This window comes from Globicephala melas, chromosome 4, assembly GCF_963455315.2.
Source record: "Globicephala melas chromosome 4, mGloMel1.2, whole genome shotgun sequence".
Lineage (NCBI taxonomy): Eukaryota > Metazoa > Chordata > Mammalia > Artiodactyla > Delphinidae > Globicephala > Globicephala melas.
The window spans coordinates 7887447-7905170 of record NC_083317.1 but is presented as its reverse complement, the minus strand read 5'-3'; the positions used below and the strand labels follow the sequence as shown (position 1 = coordinate 7905170).

The 17724-nt window shown below is 37.1% G+C and overlaps 1 protein-coding gene across 8 annotated transcripts in view; it reads left to right on the top strand.

The window, feature by feature from the left end:
- DYRK1A (dual specificity tyrosine phosphorylation regulated kinase 1A) overlaps window positions 1–17724 on the top strand; it is a 145604-nt gene that overhangs the window by 40563 nt on the left and 87317 nt on the right. For 2 of the 8 annotated variants that reach the window (XM_060297799.2, XM_060297797.1), the window contains exons 2-4: window positions 11039–11124; window positions 12523–12615; window positions 13315–13440. The exons of 2 other annotated variants lie outside the window; for them this stretch is intronic. Coding sequence is in view for 2 of the 6 variants with exons in the window: in XM_030880900.3 (XP_030736760.1) it covers window positions 11115–11124 (10 nt within the window). In the remaining 4 variants the exon portion in view is untranslated. Of the gene's footprint in view, window positions 1–11038; window positions 11125–12522; window positions 12616–13314; window positions 13441–14900; window positions 15645–17724 lie in introns of those variants that run through there. 4 more of the 8 variants (XM_030880900.3, XM_030880899.3, XM_030880902.2 and 1 more) reach the window with 3 other exon arrangements.

Below are 17724 nucleotides of genomic sequence, written 5' to 3'. Positions count from 1 at the left end.
GAAGCCCGCAAATATCTTTAATAGTTTATTTTCATGAGCTTTTCACCTTTACTGGAGTTTTAAACATTGGAGGTACTTAAAGGTTGTTTCATAGTTGTGGCTTTAGCTAGATTCCATGTCAACTTTTATGTTGGCTGAATTTCTTGGACCATTTTTTCCTGATTATAAAACATGTGCATAGGGCTTCCCTGGTGGTGCAGTGGTTGAGAGTCCGCCTGCCGATGCAGGGGACACGGGTTCGTGCCCTGATCCAGGAAGATCCCACATGCCGCAGAGCGGCTGGGGCCGTGAGCCATGGCCGCTGAGCCTGCGCGTCCGGAGCCTGTGCTCCGCAACGGGAGAGGCCACAACAGTGAGCAGCCCGCGTACCGCAAAAAACAAACAAACATGTGCATATTTATAAAGGTTGTGATGCACTGAAAAGTGTAAAGAAGACAGTAAAAACCGTCCAGTCTTTTATTAGCCAAAGACATTCAATATTAATAGTTTATGTATTTTCTTCCAGAGTTTTTTCTATTCTGTTTTTTGTTTTTAACTTTCCTGAGACTGCGCTTTGATGAAGATTTTGAGTTCTTTCTGATAAAATATAATGCATGCCTTTTCCCCTCATGTAATATAATTGTTTTAAGAACTTAAATGATTACATAATATTTTATCATGTGAATGTACAATAATCTTTGTCCTCTTTTCTTTTGAAAGTGTTGTTGAACATTTTTATTGTTTCTGATTTTTTATTTTTGATGATGTACTTTTGTATATAAATTTTGTATTTTTCATCATGAAATGTATTTCTAAAAGAGGTTGAATGTGAAGCAAAATAGACTACAAGCAGAATGTGAATCAGTGTTACATGAAGAAAATTGTATGGGAATAATACTTACTTTTGCTGAAGCTCATGTTCAAGTATACCATGTATAGATTTGAAGATTATAAATTGAGAAATAAAGCATAAGATTCGAGCAAGAAAAATGGACTGGGACTGGCTAATTAAATTTGAGAAGAGAGGTTGAGTGTCTTGATGTTCAGCTGGAGAAGAAGCTGAGGAATAAGTCTCTGTGCATCTGAAGCGTGTTTTGTAGGCTTTGTATAGTTATTTTCTGTTTCTTCAGAGTGCATAAAAAAACATGAACGTAAGTTAGTATGGAGGAATTTAGCATACAGTTTGATTCAGGATTGAAAATTCTCGGTATAGTTTATCATGAGAATTATTCTTGGAGATAGGTAGATTTTCACTATAAATTTAGGATTTTATTCTGCATAAGGAGGAAGGGGTGCTTAAGATGGCGATTTAAAGGTATAACTAGACCTTTATTTCTAAGATTTATTTTAATATTAGTTCTAGTTTTCTTACCTGTTGTGTGTTTCTTTTTGGATATTTCCACATAAGAGCAGCATTACTATGTTAAAGTTTGCAGTTTTGATTGAAAGGACAAACCAGAACAAGAAACAAACAAATAAAACTCCACACAGGCAGCTAGCAAAATAGCATGCCCGTGTAGGTAACTGATTTGCATGACTGTGAATGAGAGGTCCCCAAAGTTGAACATCCAGTCTAGTGAGGCCAGCGGAATTTGAAATATAGGTTGGGAAATGTTGACATTAACACATCAGTCATATGTGTTAGGATTGTGACAGTATGGCTGCTGATACCCCATGCCAGTCATTTATACAGAATTGCCATTGATCAAGAAAATCCTAGTTTAAGATTTTAAGGTTTAAGATTCTAGGTTTAAGATTTCGTTTCATTACAAAATGCCCATTCATTTTAGAAACTTTAAAAAATACTGAAGATAAGAATAACAATTTCCTGCAGTTCCTCTCTCTGGAGATAACTATTTGCATTTTGTGTATAACCTGTCTTTTTTTTTTTTCTCTGCACACAGTTACTCTCTCCTTTTTAAAAATGAATATATTTGCATACTGCTTTATAGCCCACTTTTTCTATATAAGACAGTATTTTCCATGTTGTTATTCTATCATTCTAACGTGCTTATTGAACATCTCCTAGGCTATAATAGAAATATGAGATTGAGATTCACCAAGCAGTAGATACTATCACTTGAGTAAGAATATAACATAAATAATTACTAAAATATAGTGGTCGATAAGTAAACGCAAGTTCAGAGGAGAGATTGGAGTGGCTTTAAGCTGGATGAGGGAGAATTAAGGTGGTCTTGAAGAGTGGATAGGATTTAGGTAAAGAAAGGGCAAGTTTTAGGAAGGGGGAATGATTTGAGCATTGATGCAGAAGGAGGTTAAGTGGCATTTTATAGAATGCCATGCTGAGCTCTGAGTTCAGGGCGATAAGATTTGATCTAATGTTCCTAAGTTACAGAGGGGTTAAATCCAGGTTGAAAGTCTGTGCTTCAGGGATGTATGCGTGGCAGCTAAAGGTGTGATGAAATGGGACAAGGGATGAGCTGTCTTTAAGTAAAACAGTTCCCAAATCGGCTGTGCTCAAGAATAACCTGGAAGTTCTTGTTTAAAAACAACCAGATTCTTGAGTCCTTCTCCACGCTTCCTGAATCAGGATCTTTTGGGGTGGAGTCTGCAGTCTAGTTTTGGCAACCTCCTGTACTGTTTCTGACATACTGTCTGGCCTAGGAGATGCTTAGTTTAGAAGGCCTCTGTAATATGTGTGAAATAGGGACTGATATAAGGACATGGACCAGGGTGATAACAGTAGGCGTGGACGAGAATGGAAAGGCATGAGGCATTTTGAAAATCGATAGAATTTAGTGAGACTGTTTAGAGTAGCTAAAGAAGTCAGCAGTTACTAGCATGGTTGTGGTGTCGGGGGCACGTGTAGAGATGGCAGTGTGAGCTGTGTAAGGAAGGGATGAGGATGCCTTTTAGGCATAGTGAGTTGAGGTAGTAATGTGGCACTGCACGCAGCATCCAGCAGCTGTTGGACTAGATACTGAGTGAGCGGTCAGGGTAGAGAAGAGAGTCTGGAATTATTAGTTCAGAGTAAATCTTTGAAGTACTTCTTTTAGAGGGAAAGATGTATAGAAGAATGAGTTGGAGGGGCCAGACGATGGAACTGGAGAGTAGCACCTGAGTTTGGAGCCAAAGGTGAAAGAGACATGGAGGATGATTGGTACCCTGAAATACAAGGTCACACATTTTAAGAATTTTTTAGGAGGTAGCATTTCTCTAAGTTCCACAAAAGTCTAGCAGGGAAAATAAGTGCAACTAAACTCATTTTACTACTCTTAGTAATAGGCTTATTGGAAGAAAATGTAAGCTGTTAATAATAGTGTGTGTTTTTTTATTATTTCTGGATCTTGTTGTTTTTCTGTATTTTTGAAATTCAAGGATAATTAAAAAACAGTGGTTCATAAGATTATATATAATTATATGTATTAAAGTACACATAATCAACTAAGTATATGTGTGCATGTACTTATGTAAATTAATTACATATAATATATACTTTATAAATAAAATTGTGTGTATATAAAATACTTTAGAAACACACACATACATATAAATACTTTAGACCATTCTATTTAGAAAAGTCGGTACTATCAGAAAGGAAAGAGTGAGCAGTTTTTTTATTGCATTTCTTAGAAACTAGTTATGAGAAGGGGTCGCAGACTATTATTGATTGAACATATTCTTCCTAAGTGTCTTCTGTCTGATAGATATGCTTTGTTTCTGGAATACATGCATGCATGAGATCACCCCAGATGTCAGGTTAGGGAGGGAAATGTAACGGGGGATGACACTGAGCGCTGGGTCTCAACCTTGTTTGATTCTCAAAGCACCTAGAGGTCGTTGGGCCACCCCTTTTTAATTCCTCTTATGAGCAGGATCGATTTGAGTAATAGAAAGTTTGAGTATGTTATGTGTAGGTGATGTGAAGCAAGCGCATCAGCAGAAGAGATTGAAAAAATTTGTTCATATTACTTTGCTTTTAATTCCTATTTACAAAGGATTCCTGTACCCAGTTCCAGCATGTGTGTGTGTGTGTGTGTGTGTGTGTGTGTGTGTGTGTGTGTGTGTGTATATGTTTTTCACGGGGGAGGGGCTTTTTCACACCAAGCAGTTCTCAGATGGCAGCGGGGTGTCTGAGAATTCAGCCCAATTCTCACACTGTCTACCTGGTAAAGGGCTCAGTCCTGTAAGACCCTCCACTTCTGACACCAAGCACAAGCCCAGGTTGTTACCTGGGCGTCTGACTGGCTACAAACTGGAGGTTCCTGTGACCTCCTCCTTAGGTTTGATTCATTTCCTAGAATAGCTCACAGAACTCACTTTTCTTATTTTGGCCGCGCCTCGAAGCTTGTGAGATCTTAGTTCCCCAACCAGGGATCAGACCTGGGCCCTGGCAGCGAAAACGCCGAGTCCTGACCACTGGACCGCCAGGGAATTTCTCAACACAAGAATTTGTGTGGATTGGATGTGGGGTAAGCAATAGCAAAGAGGTCCTAGATGATATTAGGGTTTTAGTTTGGGAGATTGGGGTGTAGTGATACCCGTTAACCAAAACTGAGAGTACAGGAAGGAGAAGTGGATTTTTTTCCTGTCCTGCCTGGTCATTCCTCGTCTTTTTTGATCAAGAGAGAAGAGTGGGGAAATGACAAATTCAGTTTAATGTAGGACCTGAGATCAGCGGCTTTGGAGTCTGTTTGGTTAGATTTGAATCTTATCTCTCTACAATTCGTCCTGTGTGACTTGGGGCAACTTCACCTCTCTGGGTCTTAGTTTCCTCACCTGTAAAACGGGTAATAGTGCTACTTAACTTATGTAATTATTTATGAGAATTAAGTGAATTAAAGGAAAATGTTTATTTGTACATTAAATATAAGATACCTCATATGCAGTTATAAGTGGGAAACAAAATCAAGCTCGTTCACTGGACTCTCAGAAATGTGGGCCTGAACCTTAAAGGAGAGAGGTGGGCTAGAGGCAAGTTGGTATTTTCAGTCTGCTTAATTGCACATATAACTAAGATAGTACTTAATGTTGCCTTTCAACCAAATCTTAGAAGTGAGGCTTCTGGAACTTAGGTCTGCTTATGACAGGGATATGTCCTAGTATCTACTTTATATAGTAGTAGTCACTCTCCAGTAGTGGAAGTTAGGTTCCTGAAAAGTGCTGTGGTCTGAATATTAATGTTTGAGGAACTTGGAGTATAAGAGAATACATGCAGATAGGTTGATAGACTTGAAGGTTGAAATAAACCTGTGAAAATCATTGTTTTCACACTCACTAAAGGAGACAAAGGATGGCAAGCAAAATAAAGTATCACTGGTAGTTTATATGTTTTTTTAAAAAATAAATTATTTATTTATCTTGGTTGTGTTGGGTCTTTGTTGCTGTGCACGGACTTTCTCTAGTTTTGGCGAGCGGGGGCTACTCTTCATTGCGGCGCGTGGGCTTCTTGTTGCGGTGGCTTCTCTTGTTGTGGAGCACGCGCTCTAGGCGTGTGGGCTCTAGAGCGCAGGCTCAGTAGTTGTGGCGCACGGGCTTAGTTGCTCCGTGGCATGTGGGATCTTCCCGGACCAGGGATCGAACCCGTGTCCCCTGCATTGGCAGGCGGAGTCTTAACCACTGCGCCACCAGGGAAGTCTCTGTATGTTTTGAATTAGTGGCAGGGTACCGTACTTTAATTTGGTCATAGCTTACTCCTAGAAACTTTTCAGTCTCTGCCCACCAGTCTTAAAAAAGATATTTGTCAATGCGTTATGTGTTGTAACAGGTAATATGCCTATGAGTTATTTCCCTCCTGTTTTCCTGTATTTATTGCCATATACGAATACTCAGTGCCTAATTTTGTCTCAGTTTAGCCCAGATATAGTCCTGGAGAGGCCAGGTAACTTGGTGCTTGAGGTAGCAAAAATTGGGACAATATTTATTTAATCCACTCAGCTCTGTCGTCTTGAACCTTTTCTCTGGTGCTCACGCAGGGTTGTGTTAGTTCTTTATGTACAGTTTCATGAGAAATCACATCCTTCTTCCCCTTAAACCCATGTATCAGCTACTTCCACTTCCACCGTGCCATTGGAGTCATATATTCCAAGACCCAGGTTTTCAGTCCTTCATGTTCTTTTTATCTTGCCTGAGGCTTCAGTGCAAAAATAACTTATCTGCTGTTGGTTTTTACACTCTTTTCATCTTGTCTCCTTAATTCTTTTGTTTTTTTTTTTTTTTTTTGGTAAAGGGAATATAGAACGAACTGTTACATGCTGTAATCAGAATTTCTCTGCTAGGTTGACTTTGCAGGAGAGTTACTTTTCCATTCCCCTAAAGTGAAATACTTTATACAAATTAATTTACTGCTTATGAGCTTTATTTCATGTTTGGTATGGTTGAGGCAGAAGAGTGGTGAGTCTAAAATCAGACTAAGTCACCTAGATTCTTGCAGGTTTGCAATTTTCTCCTAACCATTTCAATGATCCCTAATGAGAGGCATCTTGGAGTGGTGGAAAGTAGTGAACTTTGGTGTGGGACCAGAGTTCTCAAGCTGTGCCCATAGGCCAGGCAGGTTAATCTCTCTGACCCTTGATTTCCCCACCGTTGAAATAACAGTGCCTACTTGTACGGTGTGTGGTGTGTGTCAACGTCTGTGAAGTGTCTCAGCTGATGGTGTATAGCAAATGGCTTTTTCCCTGCACTTTTACTCATAATTTCGATTTGATATCATCATAATGCTTTTTGCCTTTTTACTTTTTTTTTTTTTTTTAAGACTGTGACTATTTCTTAGGGATCCTGGGGGAAATCATAAATGTTCTTGGTTTTTAGGATTTCTCTTGAAAGCCCCAGTTAGTGAAAGGACTTTTTTCTGTGTATGCCATTTGATCATCTTATTGGGAATTAGAGTTATAGATTTTTTATTTTCCTTGTGTGTTAGGTATCAGACCATTTCCCCCATGACTCCTTTGGCTATTATAATTCTTGAAAATCTATTTCTAAAATTATTATCTGGAAAAAAGACATTTTCTTCTATCACTTCCTTGCTCTGTTAGTGTAAATGAGCAGAAGTTTATAAGGAAAGCTAATCACAGAGTATAATTTTAAGATAATCACATTGTAATTTGATCCATGGAATCAAATTTTAGGTCTTTCAAATTCGTTTTCATTTTTTTTTTAACATCTTCATTGGAGTATAATTGCTTTACAATGGTGTGTTAGTTTCTGCTTTATAACAAAGTGAATCAGCTGTACATATACATATATCCCCATATCTCCTCCCTCTTGCGCCTCCCTTCCATGCTCCCTATCCCACCCCTCTAGGTGGTCACAAAGCATGGAGCTGATCTCCCTGTGCTATGCGGCTGCTTCCCACTAGCTATCTATTTTACATTTGGGAGTACATATAAGTCCATGCCACTCTCTCAACTTTGTTTTCAGTTTTGTAGCTTGTTATTTTTTTATTTTTTTGTAGCTTATTCTTAATTGGCATCTTCTGAACTATCAGAATTGTCCTTTTAAATCTCATTGTGCATTATATTTTATTTTTTCATGTGGGTTAAATTTTTAAAATTGTGAATATATGAGAATATATATTGATATAACACATAAAATTAAAAGGTCATAAAAAAAACAACTGTATACTTGTACCCAGCTTAAGAAATAAAATAGTACCTACCAATACTTCTGAAGCTTGTATCAGACTGAGTTTTTTCACTGGCTGCTTATGATACTCCCCTACTACTTTAGTTATTTTGGAACTAGATATAGGGCTTCCCTGTTAGCTCAGTTGTTAAGAAACCGCCAGCCAATGCAGGGGACATGGGTTCAAGCCCAGGTCCGGGAAGATCCCACATGCTGCGGAGCAGATAGGCCCGAGCGCCACAGATACTGAGCCTGAGCTCTAGAACCTGCGAGCCACAACTACTGAGCCCGCGTGCTACAACTACTGAAGCCCGCACGCCTAGAGCCTGGGCTCCGCAATAAGAGAAGCCACCACAACGAGAAGCCCGCGCACCACAGCGAAGAGTAGCCCCCGCTCGCTGCAACTAGAGAAAGCCCACGCACAGCAACAAAGACCCATCACAGTCAAAAATAAATAAATAAAATTATTTAAAAAAAAAACAAAACTAGATACAGTTTTTAGTTTTGCCTCAGTACAAAACATTGTGTCATTAGAGAATACATTAATACCTGCCATTTAGTTTAACTCTTCAGTTAATCTGGATTTGCCGTATCATGCTAATGCATTCATTTCAATCATAGTTTTGCCACTCTAGTTTTTTTCAGATTTGTAGTAATTTTATAAAGCTCAGCATGACAGTGCTTTTGATTAGGTGTCTCGATATCCTCCCACCCTCTCTCCCCTCCTCTCATCTCCCCCACCCCTCTTGAGAAAGAGAGACAGACAAAAAGAGAGCGAGTCTGATACCTTCCTGAGCATACCATGCACGTAAACTCAGCTTGTTGAAATTCTGTTATCCCTGCAGATGTGCTGTAGGTTAATTTTATGCAGTGATTTTCAGACAACTAAAAATTGGTTTGTAAGTTAACTTCAGAAACCACTTAAGCTCAGTTCCTAGATCGTTCATAGACCATTATATTGCCTTGGGCAAAATGTGAGCTAAAACATACTGTAAAAGATTTTGAGGACTATGGGAGGTTCCTATGGTAAGGATAGTAGATGCTTTTTGTTGGCATCTAATTTTGCTCCATAATTTGTGAATGGCTCCATTTGTGGGGGGAAAGATAAAAAAATCACTGTAGGTTTTTCTCAGAAAAAAAGAAAAATATGACTGTCTGGATTTGTAAGCTTCTTTAGAAAGAAAATTGTATCTATAATTGCAAAGTACATTTGTTGTTCGCTGTTACTTACTTATTGTCATTAAAACTCACATCTATTTTTTGAAAAGTGACCAGCCTGAAGGATATATTGGAATAATCACTAGAATCTTTATTTAAAGTAATCTAAGGTCAAGACTTGAGGAGTTTATCATTTCTCAGTATATGATGGTTTAGTTGCTGCATATGTCAGCAGCAGATTTTGTAACTTACAGAAATTCTTTACCCTTTGCTAAAGGCTGCTCTTCAAATGAGTGTGATTAAATGGTTGATTTTTTTTCTAAAAGATGTCAGTTTTAGGGTGAGACCATTTTGATAATCCAGAGTCAGATGCATTATCCATTGTGCCACTGGCCGACTCATCTTTTCCTATTGAAACCATTGAAGTTGGCAGGGTATAGGTAGCATTGTGACATCTTACAGGTGAAGAATGTGATGTCAAGAGCCTGAAGGATTTGAAAATGTGCAGTTCATGGCAAGAGATTTAAAAATTCACATTTTCCTTTACCATGGTTTATGCTAGAATTGTAAAGACTGACCATTTATGAGGGAAAAATTATTAGAAAACTATGTCTTTGAAGTAAAAAATCTTGAATCTTGATGATTCAAATATTATTCTTGCAAATAAAACTATTTTGATGCACTACTTTAATGTTCATCCGTTTATCTGTCCATATCGCCTTTCCCCCAAGTTGGGTACTAATTGGTCACGTGCCTAGGGTTTTCCTTGATACCACAGCAGCATCTAAGCTGGAAAAGTGGTTCTTCAGGAATGGAATCTGGAATCCAGGGAATGATTTCAGACACAGGTAGTTCCTAATTTACAAGTAATTCATACATGTAAACCCCTTCCCTGAGCTGCTCTTTCAGTTGCTGCTATTTGGAGTACAGAATTTGAGCTTTTAAAGAACTTCTGGGGTTCAAAAGTAAGTAGAAGCAGAAATAAGTGAAAAGCAGAAATATTTGGTGGCAATAAATAGTCAAATCCATATTATGACCCACTTGCATAAAAATGTTTTTCCTCAAACTATCTCAGTAGTTTTTAACATTATTTTGCAACACTGTTAGAATTCTATCATTTAGGGGTTTATTTGGGCTAACTAGCTAGCATCCTTGTTGAAAACTGCAAATATTAAAGTGAATTATTTCAGCCCTGTTGATTTCTTCCTATCACATACCTGAAATGAACTACACTGAGGCAGTAGGAGCTTTGGGTGGTAATTTAGGAACATACTTAGGGGAAAGCGTTGTTATTAGCAGGATGATTGGAATGTCATAATGTAAAATTTAGGGAATTACAGGCATCAGGAGTTGAGAGAGTGCTAACAAAGGAAAACAACCTATTTCAGAATTTGTCTGGATAAAGAGAGGATCTAGAATTGGTTAAGTTTCTATGTTTCTTCTGCAGGGTCCCCAGTGCCCATGGCTGGTGTAATTATCTTTTGGGTTCAATAGATGTCTTTTGGCTAGTCTGGGAACTTGGCCAACATAAGCAACATTGTTTCATTAGGAATAATACTTACTTCCACAGCATCAATTTGAAAAATAGATTTTTAGACCAGACTCATTTATAAGTTAGGTTTCAGCCTGTGCTTGTCTTTGTCTTGTCTGTCATCACGTGCTCTCAGTTGACAATAGCTACCAGGTTGCTTTTCTTTCCCATCAGTCATGGAATTTGCTGGCCAATCATAAAATAGCAGTGGAAGTAATAAGTAGGAAGTAAAGTGAAAGAATTACAATAAGTACAAGAAGCCACTCCTAGAGCAAAAGAGGGCTTGTGGGCTTAGGGGAACAGTTGGTGAGCAGTGTCTCAGAACTTAATTTACCAGTAACATTGGTAGATTGATGTGATCGTTCCTATAGAGTAAGTTTCATTACCTCTGATAGTAAGCCATGGTGAAAAGTGAATTCACATTTACTGATTTGTGAATTGATGTAGATTACAAAATGTAGATGTTTTTTATTCGGATAAAATTACATAGAACAGTGTAATATTGACAGTTTATTTCATCCCTAGAAATGTGTGAAATTTTTGTTGGTAGTAGTCAGATTTTAAAACTGTTTTTCTCCCTGACAATTAAATATTTTATATTTTATATATAATTGCTTTTCATTAATGAAAATTATTTTCGCGTAAACTTAAATAAATGTGAGGAAATGAATTTGCAGTAATTTTATCTCTATGTTTTGGGGATTGTATTTACATTAGATGTTCCTCAATTAGGGGTAATTGTCTTGCATCCTTATCTCTTATCATAATCTGTTTTTCTTCACACAGTGTTATAGTTTTGCTGCTGGACTCTTCCCTCCCTTCCCCCACCCCATCAGGATGATATGAGACTTGAAAGAAGACGATGCATACAGGTGACTCAAGTTTTGAAATACAGTAAAACTGTGGCTGTCTGAGAGAATGTGGGAACTGGTGGTATATTTTGAATGCGGGAGCTTTCTGATAAACAGCATTAGTGGGGAGAATTATTTAGATCAATAAATGCAAAGATAGTTGGGATATTTATTAAACTTGACTTTGGGAATCAGTTTGATAATCAGTGACAGATAGTGTTATTAATACAAATACAGCATAGTGATTGCTAGTACTTGACCTTTTCAAAAGGGGTGTTGGCTAATACTTTGGCGAGAATTGAAGTATTTCTGTTAAAAATAAATAAAATATTCACCTTTATGGTTGAATGCATGTTCCCCCAGATCCCTGTTAGAAGAGAGCAGATTTTTTAAAGGCATAGGGAGTAGATGTTAGTAGTGTGTCTTAAGTCTCTGATAATTCAGTTAAGGATATTATACCCATATGTATGATTCCTTAAAAAATATGGTCTGGGATTTTGTTTTTTCTTTCCTGCCTCTCCATCCCTTCCTTCATTCCTCTCTTTCTCCTTTCTTTCTTCCTTTTCTCCTTCCCGTTTATCCTTTTGTCATTTGTATTTATACAAGAGAAGCAGTATAGAAGGCATTTTTGAAAGAATATTTTTGATTGCTTTATAATTATTTGAGGTGATCTTATACATGGAAAAATGGAGGCTTGTTCCATCTGTGGCTGTGTTTGGGCTCTTGAAAATGTAGTGTAGCTAATGGATGAAGTGTTAACTAACTTTTAAACTTGAATGTTCTTAAATCAGGCCGATTAGGAGGTATTTTGTTGAACCAAGTGGCTTATATTTGCAGGCCTGGTCAGAGATAGTCTTATTTGATTTATAAACTGTTTAAAAGAGTGATCTTTAACTGGAAAAGAAGTAACCACATAAATCTTGGATAGATGCTTAATTACGTTATTGGTGAAGGTGTTAAGGATTTTGTGATTGCTTTTTATTTGGGTGATCTTTGTTTTCTAAGAAGAAAAAAAATTACCATTTTTTGACTTCAGCTCGGGATTTTAAAAAACAATGTCTCAGGTGTGCCATTTTGTATGAAGAAATGTGCTTGAATATATATTAAATTTAATTATAGATCAAATCATACTTTACATTCATGAGGGACTCAAAGAATCTGATGATAATTCTTTTTTGAGTAAAAGGTGTTTGAGTAATTATCTCTGTAATCTGTCTCTCGGGTACACATGTATATTTGCCTGTACGTATTAGAGGTACACCATGTACACATGCTGGCTGAGTGGCTGACAAAAGCAACATGATGCTGAGGCTGAATGTCAGTGTCATAGAGGAATAAATAGGAATATTTACAGAAAAAATTATAGAATTTTATGAAAATTTTGTTGTCAGATTTTATACGTTTGACCTTTTGGTGCAGGAACAGTTGCTCAGCACTGTCAGCTCCCGGATTGCTCCTTGGGCACTATACTGCACATTGGCTATACCAAGTAGATGCTCACTTTCGCCTGAGGTCAGTAGAGGAACAAAGTATTTTGGGGGTATCTCATAGATTTATCCATGAATATTAATGATTTTGGAGATTTTCCCTTAAGAAATTTTGAGGTGGCAAAGTTGCTATTTTATTTCTAGTTTACCTTCATAAGATATGAAGAGTTTCTAAATAACTCTTTTTCTTGAAAGGCTTATGGATGAAATGAAATATCTAAAGAGTAAATCCAGTTTTTAAAGGTTATCTAGTTAATTTTATGAATGCTAGAACACACAAAAAAATTACAAATACTAGATTTATGATATAATCTAGTCTCTTACTCAGCCGCATAGTCTTTAAAAATTACCAACATTTACTGGCTTATAAAGGAAAAAACTCAAGAAGAAAGATCTGACTCTCTCTAATATACATATTAGCTGTTGGCGTATTTCCCTTTCAACAGTTTGAAAGTTAATAGTTGTTTTTGAATGTAAAATTAACAGCTTTCACAATCATCATTAATTAATGAAGTTTGCTCTTGTTTTACTGTGCACACATTTATTCTTCAACGGGTAGAATTTTAACACATAAAAGCTCGTAAGGAGTTTTTTCATTGAAAGTTATTTCTAGAATGCTTTTGCCTACTTGAAAGTGAATACTGTTTCCCCAGGCATTCATGGTCCTGACTTTATGTTGGTTAGCTGTGATGATACCTTACTCTCTCATACCATTTCATTTTAGGTGCAGGTTCAGGGATGCTAGAAAGGACATTGAAGTATGCTTTGACTGACTGTCTTTCAAAAGCCACAGCTTAATAATCGATTTTTACTGAACAGCAAACCAAAGTTAAACTTCAATATATCTCTGGTACGTGTGTATATAGGTGTTCCTGTACTTAACTTAATTTGAGGGAATTTTTGCATATTTTAAAATATAGTTAGAATGTAAATTAGGTAAAATTAGATTATTTTTTGATTTTTGGGAAAAAAAATCATTTATGACCAAACATTTTATTTGGCTAACATTTGCTTTGTACCAGGTACTGTAATAGTGTTCTGCTCATAAGGATCCCTGTACTTAGAATCAAGGAGCACATAGGAACACATTTCAATTGGAAGAGGGGGCAGATATATAACAAATTTTGCAGTGGATGTTTATGATAAATCTTAAACACTTGTCTGTTGAATTCAAGCCATCTAGAGTAAAAACAGAAAGCACTCTCTGGTTAATAGCATTTGCAGTAATGGCTTCACCTGATACCTTCATGCCGATGTTGTCAAAATCTACCTTTGTGTCCCACTCTTCTCTTCTGAGCTCCAGACTCATGTAACTGCCTCCTACATGTCTCTCCTGCACACACTCCCTCCTCTCCTATTTATCCCTGTTAGCGATGAGTGACACCATTCTACCCAAGCACACTGTCATCTTGGGAACCTAGGAGCTACTTTTTACCGCTTTGAATTAAGTTATAACCAAATTCAGTTTATTTAGAATGTAGAAATCACTTAGGAGATTAAATTTGGAAAATGCACTGCCTCAGAGATCACTGTGGACATTAACATAAAGGCGTTTGCATTTTTCCAGTTTATTTGATAAAAGGACCTCACCTTCCTTTTATTTCTTATTTATACCTGTTAACATCCAAGGGAACACTAGTGGGAAAAGCTGTTGGATACAGCAGTTGATACTGTTCTTTATTTGTTGGGCTTCTTTAACAACTGAAATTGTTTTTTAACAATAGTGATAGGCTAGTTGTTTTAAAACTTGAAATAGTTCTAGAACATACAGAACTGAAACTCTTTGAGGATGAATAACATTGGAAATTTGTTTATTTATTTTGAAAATCAATTCTTTTTTTATATAAATTTATTTATTTATTTTTGGCTGCGTTGGGTTTTTGTTGCTGCGTGCGGGGTTTCTCTAGTTGCGGCGAGCGGGGGCTACTCTTTGTTGCGGCGTGTGGGCTTCTCATTGCGGTGGCTTCTCTTGTTGCAGAGCATGGGCTCTAGGTGCGTGGGCTTCAGCAGTTGTGGCACGTGGGCTCAGTAGTTTTGGCTGGTGGGCTGTAGAATGCAGTCTCAGTAGTTGTGGGCTTAGTTGCTCCACAGCATGTGGGATCTTCCCGGATCAGGGCTCGAACCCATGTGCCCTGCATTGGCAGGTGGATTCTTAACAACTGCGCCACCAGGGAAGTCCCGGAAATTTATTTTAAATTCCGCTCATTTGTTCATATTGTCTGCCATATTTCTATGAATTTAAGTGCTTAAAACCATTTGATATGGCAGAGTTTTAATTCTAGATTAAAATGTGGGTTTTGTAGGGCAAAGTTTATATACTTCAGTGGTCACAAGAGTATGGCATACTATTGCAGAACAATTAGAAATCAGATCTGTATATTTAAATAAAATCAACTTCTGTAATTCCATTCATGTACAGGGTGCACTGGGGGAAATAAAAGGATATGTACATTTTGATATTTGGGAGTGTATTGCCCATTTTCTTCCTTTTGGACTTGTTCTTCATGTGGTCCTGCGTATCTGGTCTTTTTCTGTAAGTGTTTTCCCTCCTTTAGCTGTCATTCATTTCTTAACCCCGAGCGGTCTGATTTTGTGCTTAATAATTCAATGAATTGATGGGTTTTGGTGAATGGTAAATCTAGTGGATTTATTTTTGCTCTCAGATTTTAATTTTTTCTCCCAAGAAAAAATTGATAAATACTTGTATTTACCAAGTAATACAGCGTCAGTGAAAAAATTTGGAAATTTATGAGAATATAGGTAAGTGGAAGGAAACATACCCAGAGTTCTACTGCCCGTCGCACTATGGCACTTCCCCTTCTAGTGTTTTGTTTGCAATGCCATTTTTGATTAATTAATATCATCTGAATATCTGTTCAGGTTTGTGTGCTTGGGTAGAATCTATTTTTATGTTGTTTATATTTTCTCTTTTATTGCCTAGCATTATATTGTGAACATTTCCCTGTGTCATCAGAAACTTACTAACTATAGTGATCTGCTGTTCCTTTGAACTTGGAGCAAATTCAGAGCATTCAGAACTATAACTTTTTGCAGGTGAATTATTTTAGAAATTTATTTTAAAGTATGCTGAGTTGAAACCATTTCTTTGTATGCTCATTTCCTAGTTAAGTTAGGTTTCTCTCTTATTAGACATTTTTTTTTTAATTTTTCCTTTTCACTTTTTTTTAAAGTACTGACATCTGTGCATGAGTGTTGGGTTGTATGTTAAATTATTTCCTTGTAATTTATTCCTATGAGCGTAAGTATTAGGTCATAGGGCTTGGAAAATTTTAAGGCCCTTCATACAGACTTTTAGAATGGTGTTTGGTAATATGTACCAGTTTATACTCACTAGCATTAGATGAATGTTGGTCTTTTAATATACATTTGTGAGCATTGAGTATTATAATTAAAAACAAGTTTCTAATTCAGCTGGCAAAAAGAAGAATCTTCTGTTTTAGAAAATATAAAAGTGATAGTGTGTACTCAATGGAGGAAAAAGTTCAGTTGCTTCAGAAATGTATAAAGTGACAAAACTAATATAGTTCAGTAAATATTCTCCTCCCAGGATTCTTTCTGGCAAATGGTTGTATTTAATGCTTTTATGGCATTTGCACATGTTTGCTTACCAGTTTTTTTGGTCCCAGCTAGTCTGATTCTCAAAGTCAGAGGACCATGGCTTATCCTGTTTGTCTTTGCTGTGTGTGTCTCGCAGGGTTCCTGTGACATAGAAAGTGCTCAACGAACACTTAGAAAAAAACCACTTTTTGTCATTCTACTAATGCCTAAAAATATTTTACTCTGAATGTCTGCTTTAATAAATTTCTTCAAACACTTTTAAGAGTTCTGCATTATTTTCCATTTCCTTATCCTTTTATGTTTCATATTTTATTAAGTTTCTGATTTCCAAGTGAAAGCAATTAATAATGATTATATCATATATATATCTCATAAGAAAACATACGATATTTATAGAGAAGATGATGGGAAACCTGAGGTTAGCCATGTTGTAAAGTTGAATTTCTTAGACCCTAGTGCCTTTATTCAAGGCCTAGGCGAAAGCAAATAGATTCATATTCATTATTTTAGATTTTAGGGACTTACTAAATGTACCTCCAAAAGAACGTTTGAGTTCTGGGAAGATGACAGCAGGGCATAGTTTTTTGAATCTTCGTAGTTTTCCCTAAAAACAGAGTAACCAGCACAGCAAAACCAAAAATTCATGGACACTTTCTATAAGACTAGGTGAACAGTATCACTACAAACCCTAATGGAAGTAGGTGGGGACAAATCTCCAATAACTACAAGACCTGCATGGTGTCAGCATTTGTACAGAAAGATGCAGAAGGGAGCAGCAGGAATCTGATGGACCTGAGAACAGGAGAAGCCCAGGCTAGCTAACAAAAAGTCCCTGGAAAGTGTGGCAGGCAAGTTGGAGAACAGAAGCTAAAATTAAGAGATGTTTTTGAGTTCTCAGGATACCAGGGGCCCACAGTGAATTCTGCAGCAGGAATCTGATGGACCTGAGAACAGGAGAAGCCCAGGCTAGCTAACAAAAAGTCCCTGGAAAGTGTGGCAGGCAAGTTGGAGAACAGAAGCTAAAATTAAGAGATGTTTTTGAGTTCTCAGGATACCAGGGGCCCACAGTGAATTCTGTGGGTTAGATCCATCTGGTCCCTATGAATTTTCAAAACTTACCAGTTGAAGTTCCCTTGCTGGTCAAAGTCCTGCACTAAGGAGACGCTGCTGGTAATAGAATCCAAATTAAGGAGGATGAAGACAGTGGGGAAAAGGGAAAAAAGGACATATAAAGTTGGGGGAAGGTGAAAGTACAGGAGACCTCATTCATGAAACTATATTTCAGTGTCCTTCATTTCTTCTTCATGAAAACAGAAAAGGACTCTTATTGAAACCGGAAAAGCTATTCCAGTTTCCTAAAAGTTTTTTATTTTACATGAAATAGAGCAACTGACTAGGATCACAGTCAAATTCCCCACAGAGCTTTTGTAAGAAGAAAGGAATAAGGAGAGAATAATATTGCTGCAGACAGTGAAAACATATTACTAGAAAGAAATGTTAATGAAACAAATGAAAAATATAATCTAATGTTTCTAAATGAACTCAGAGAAATTTA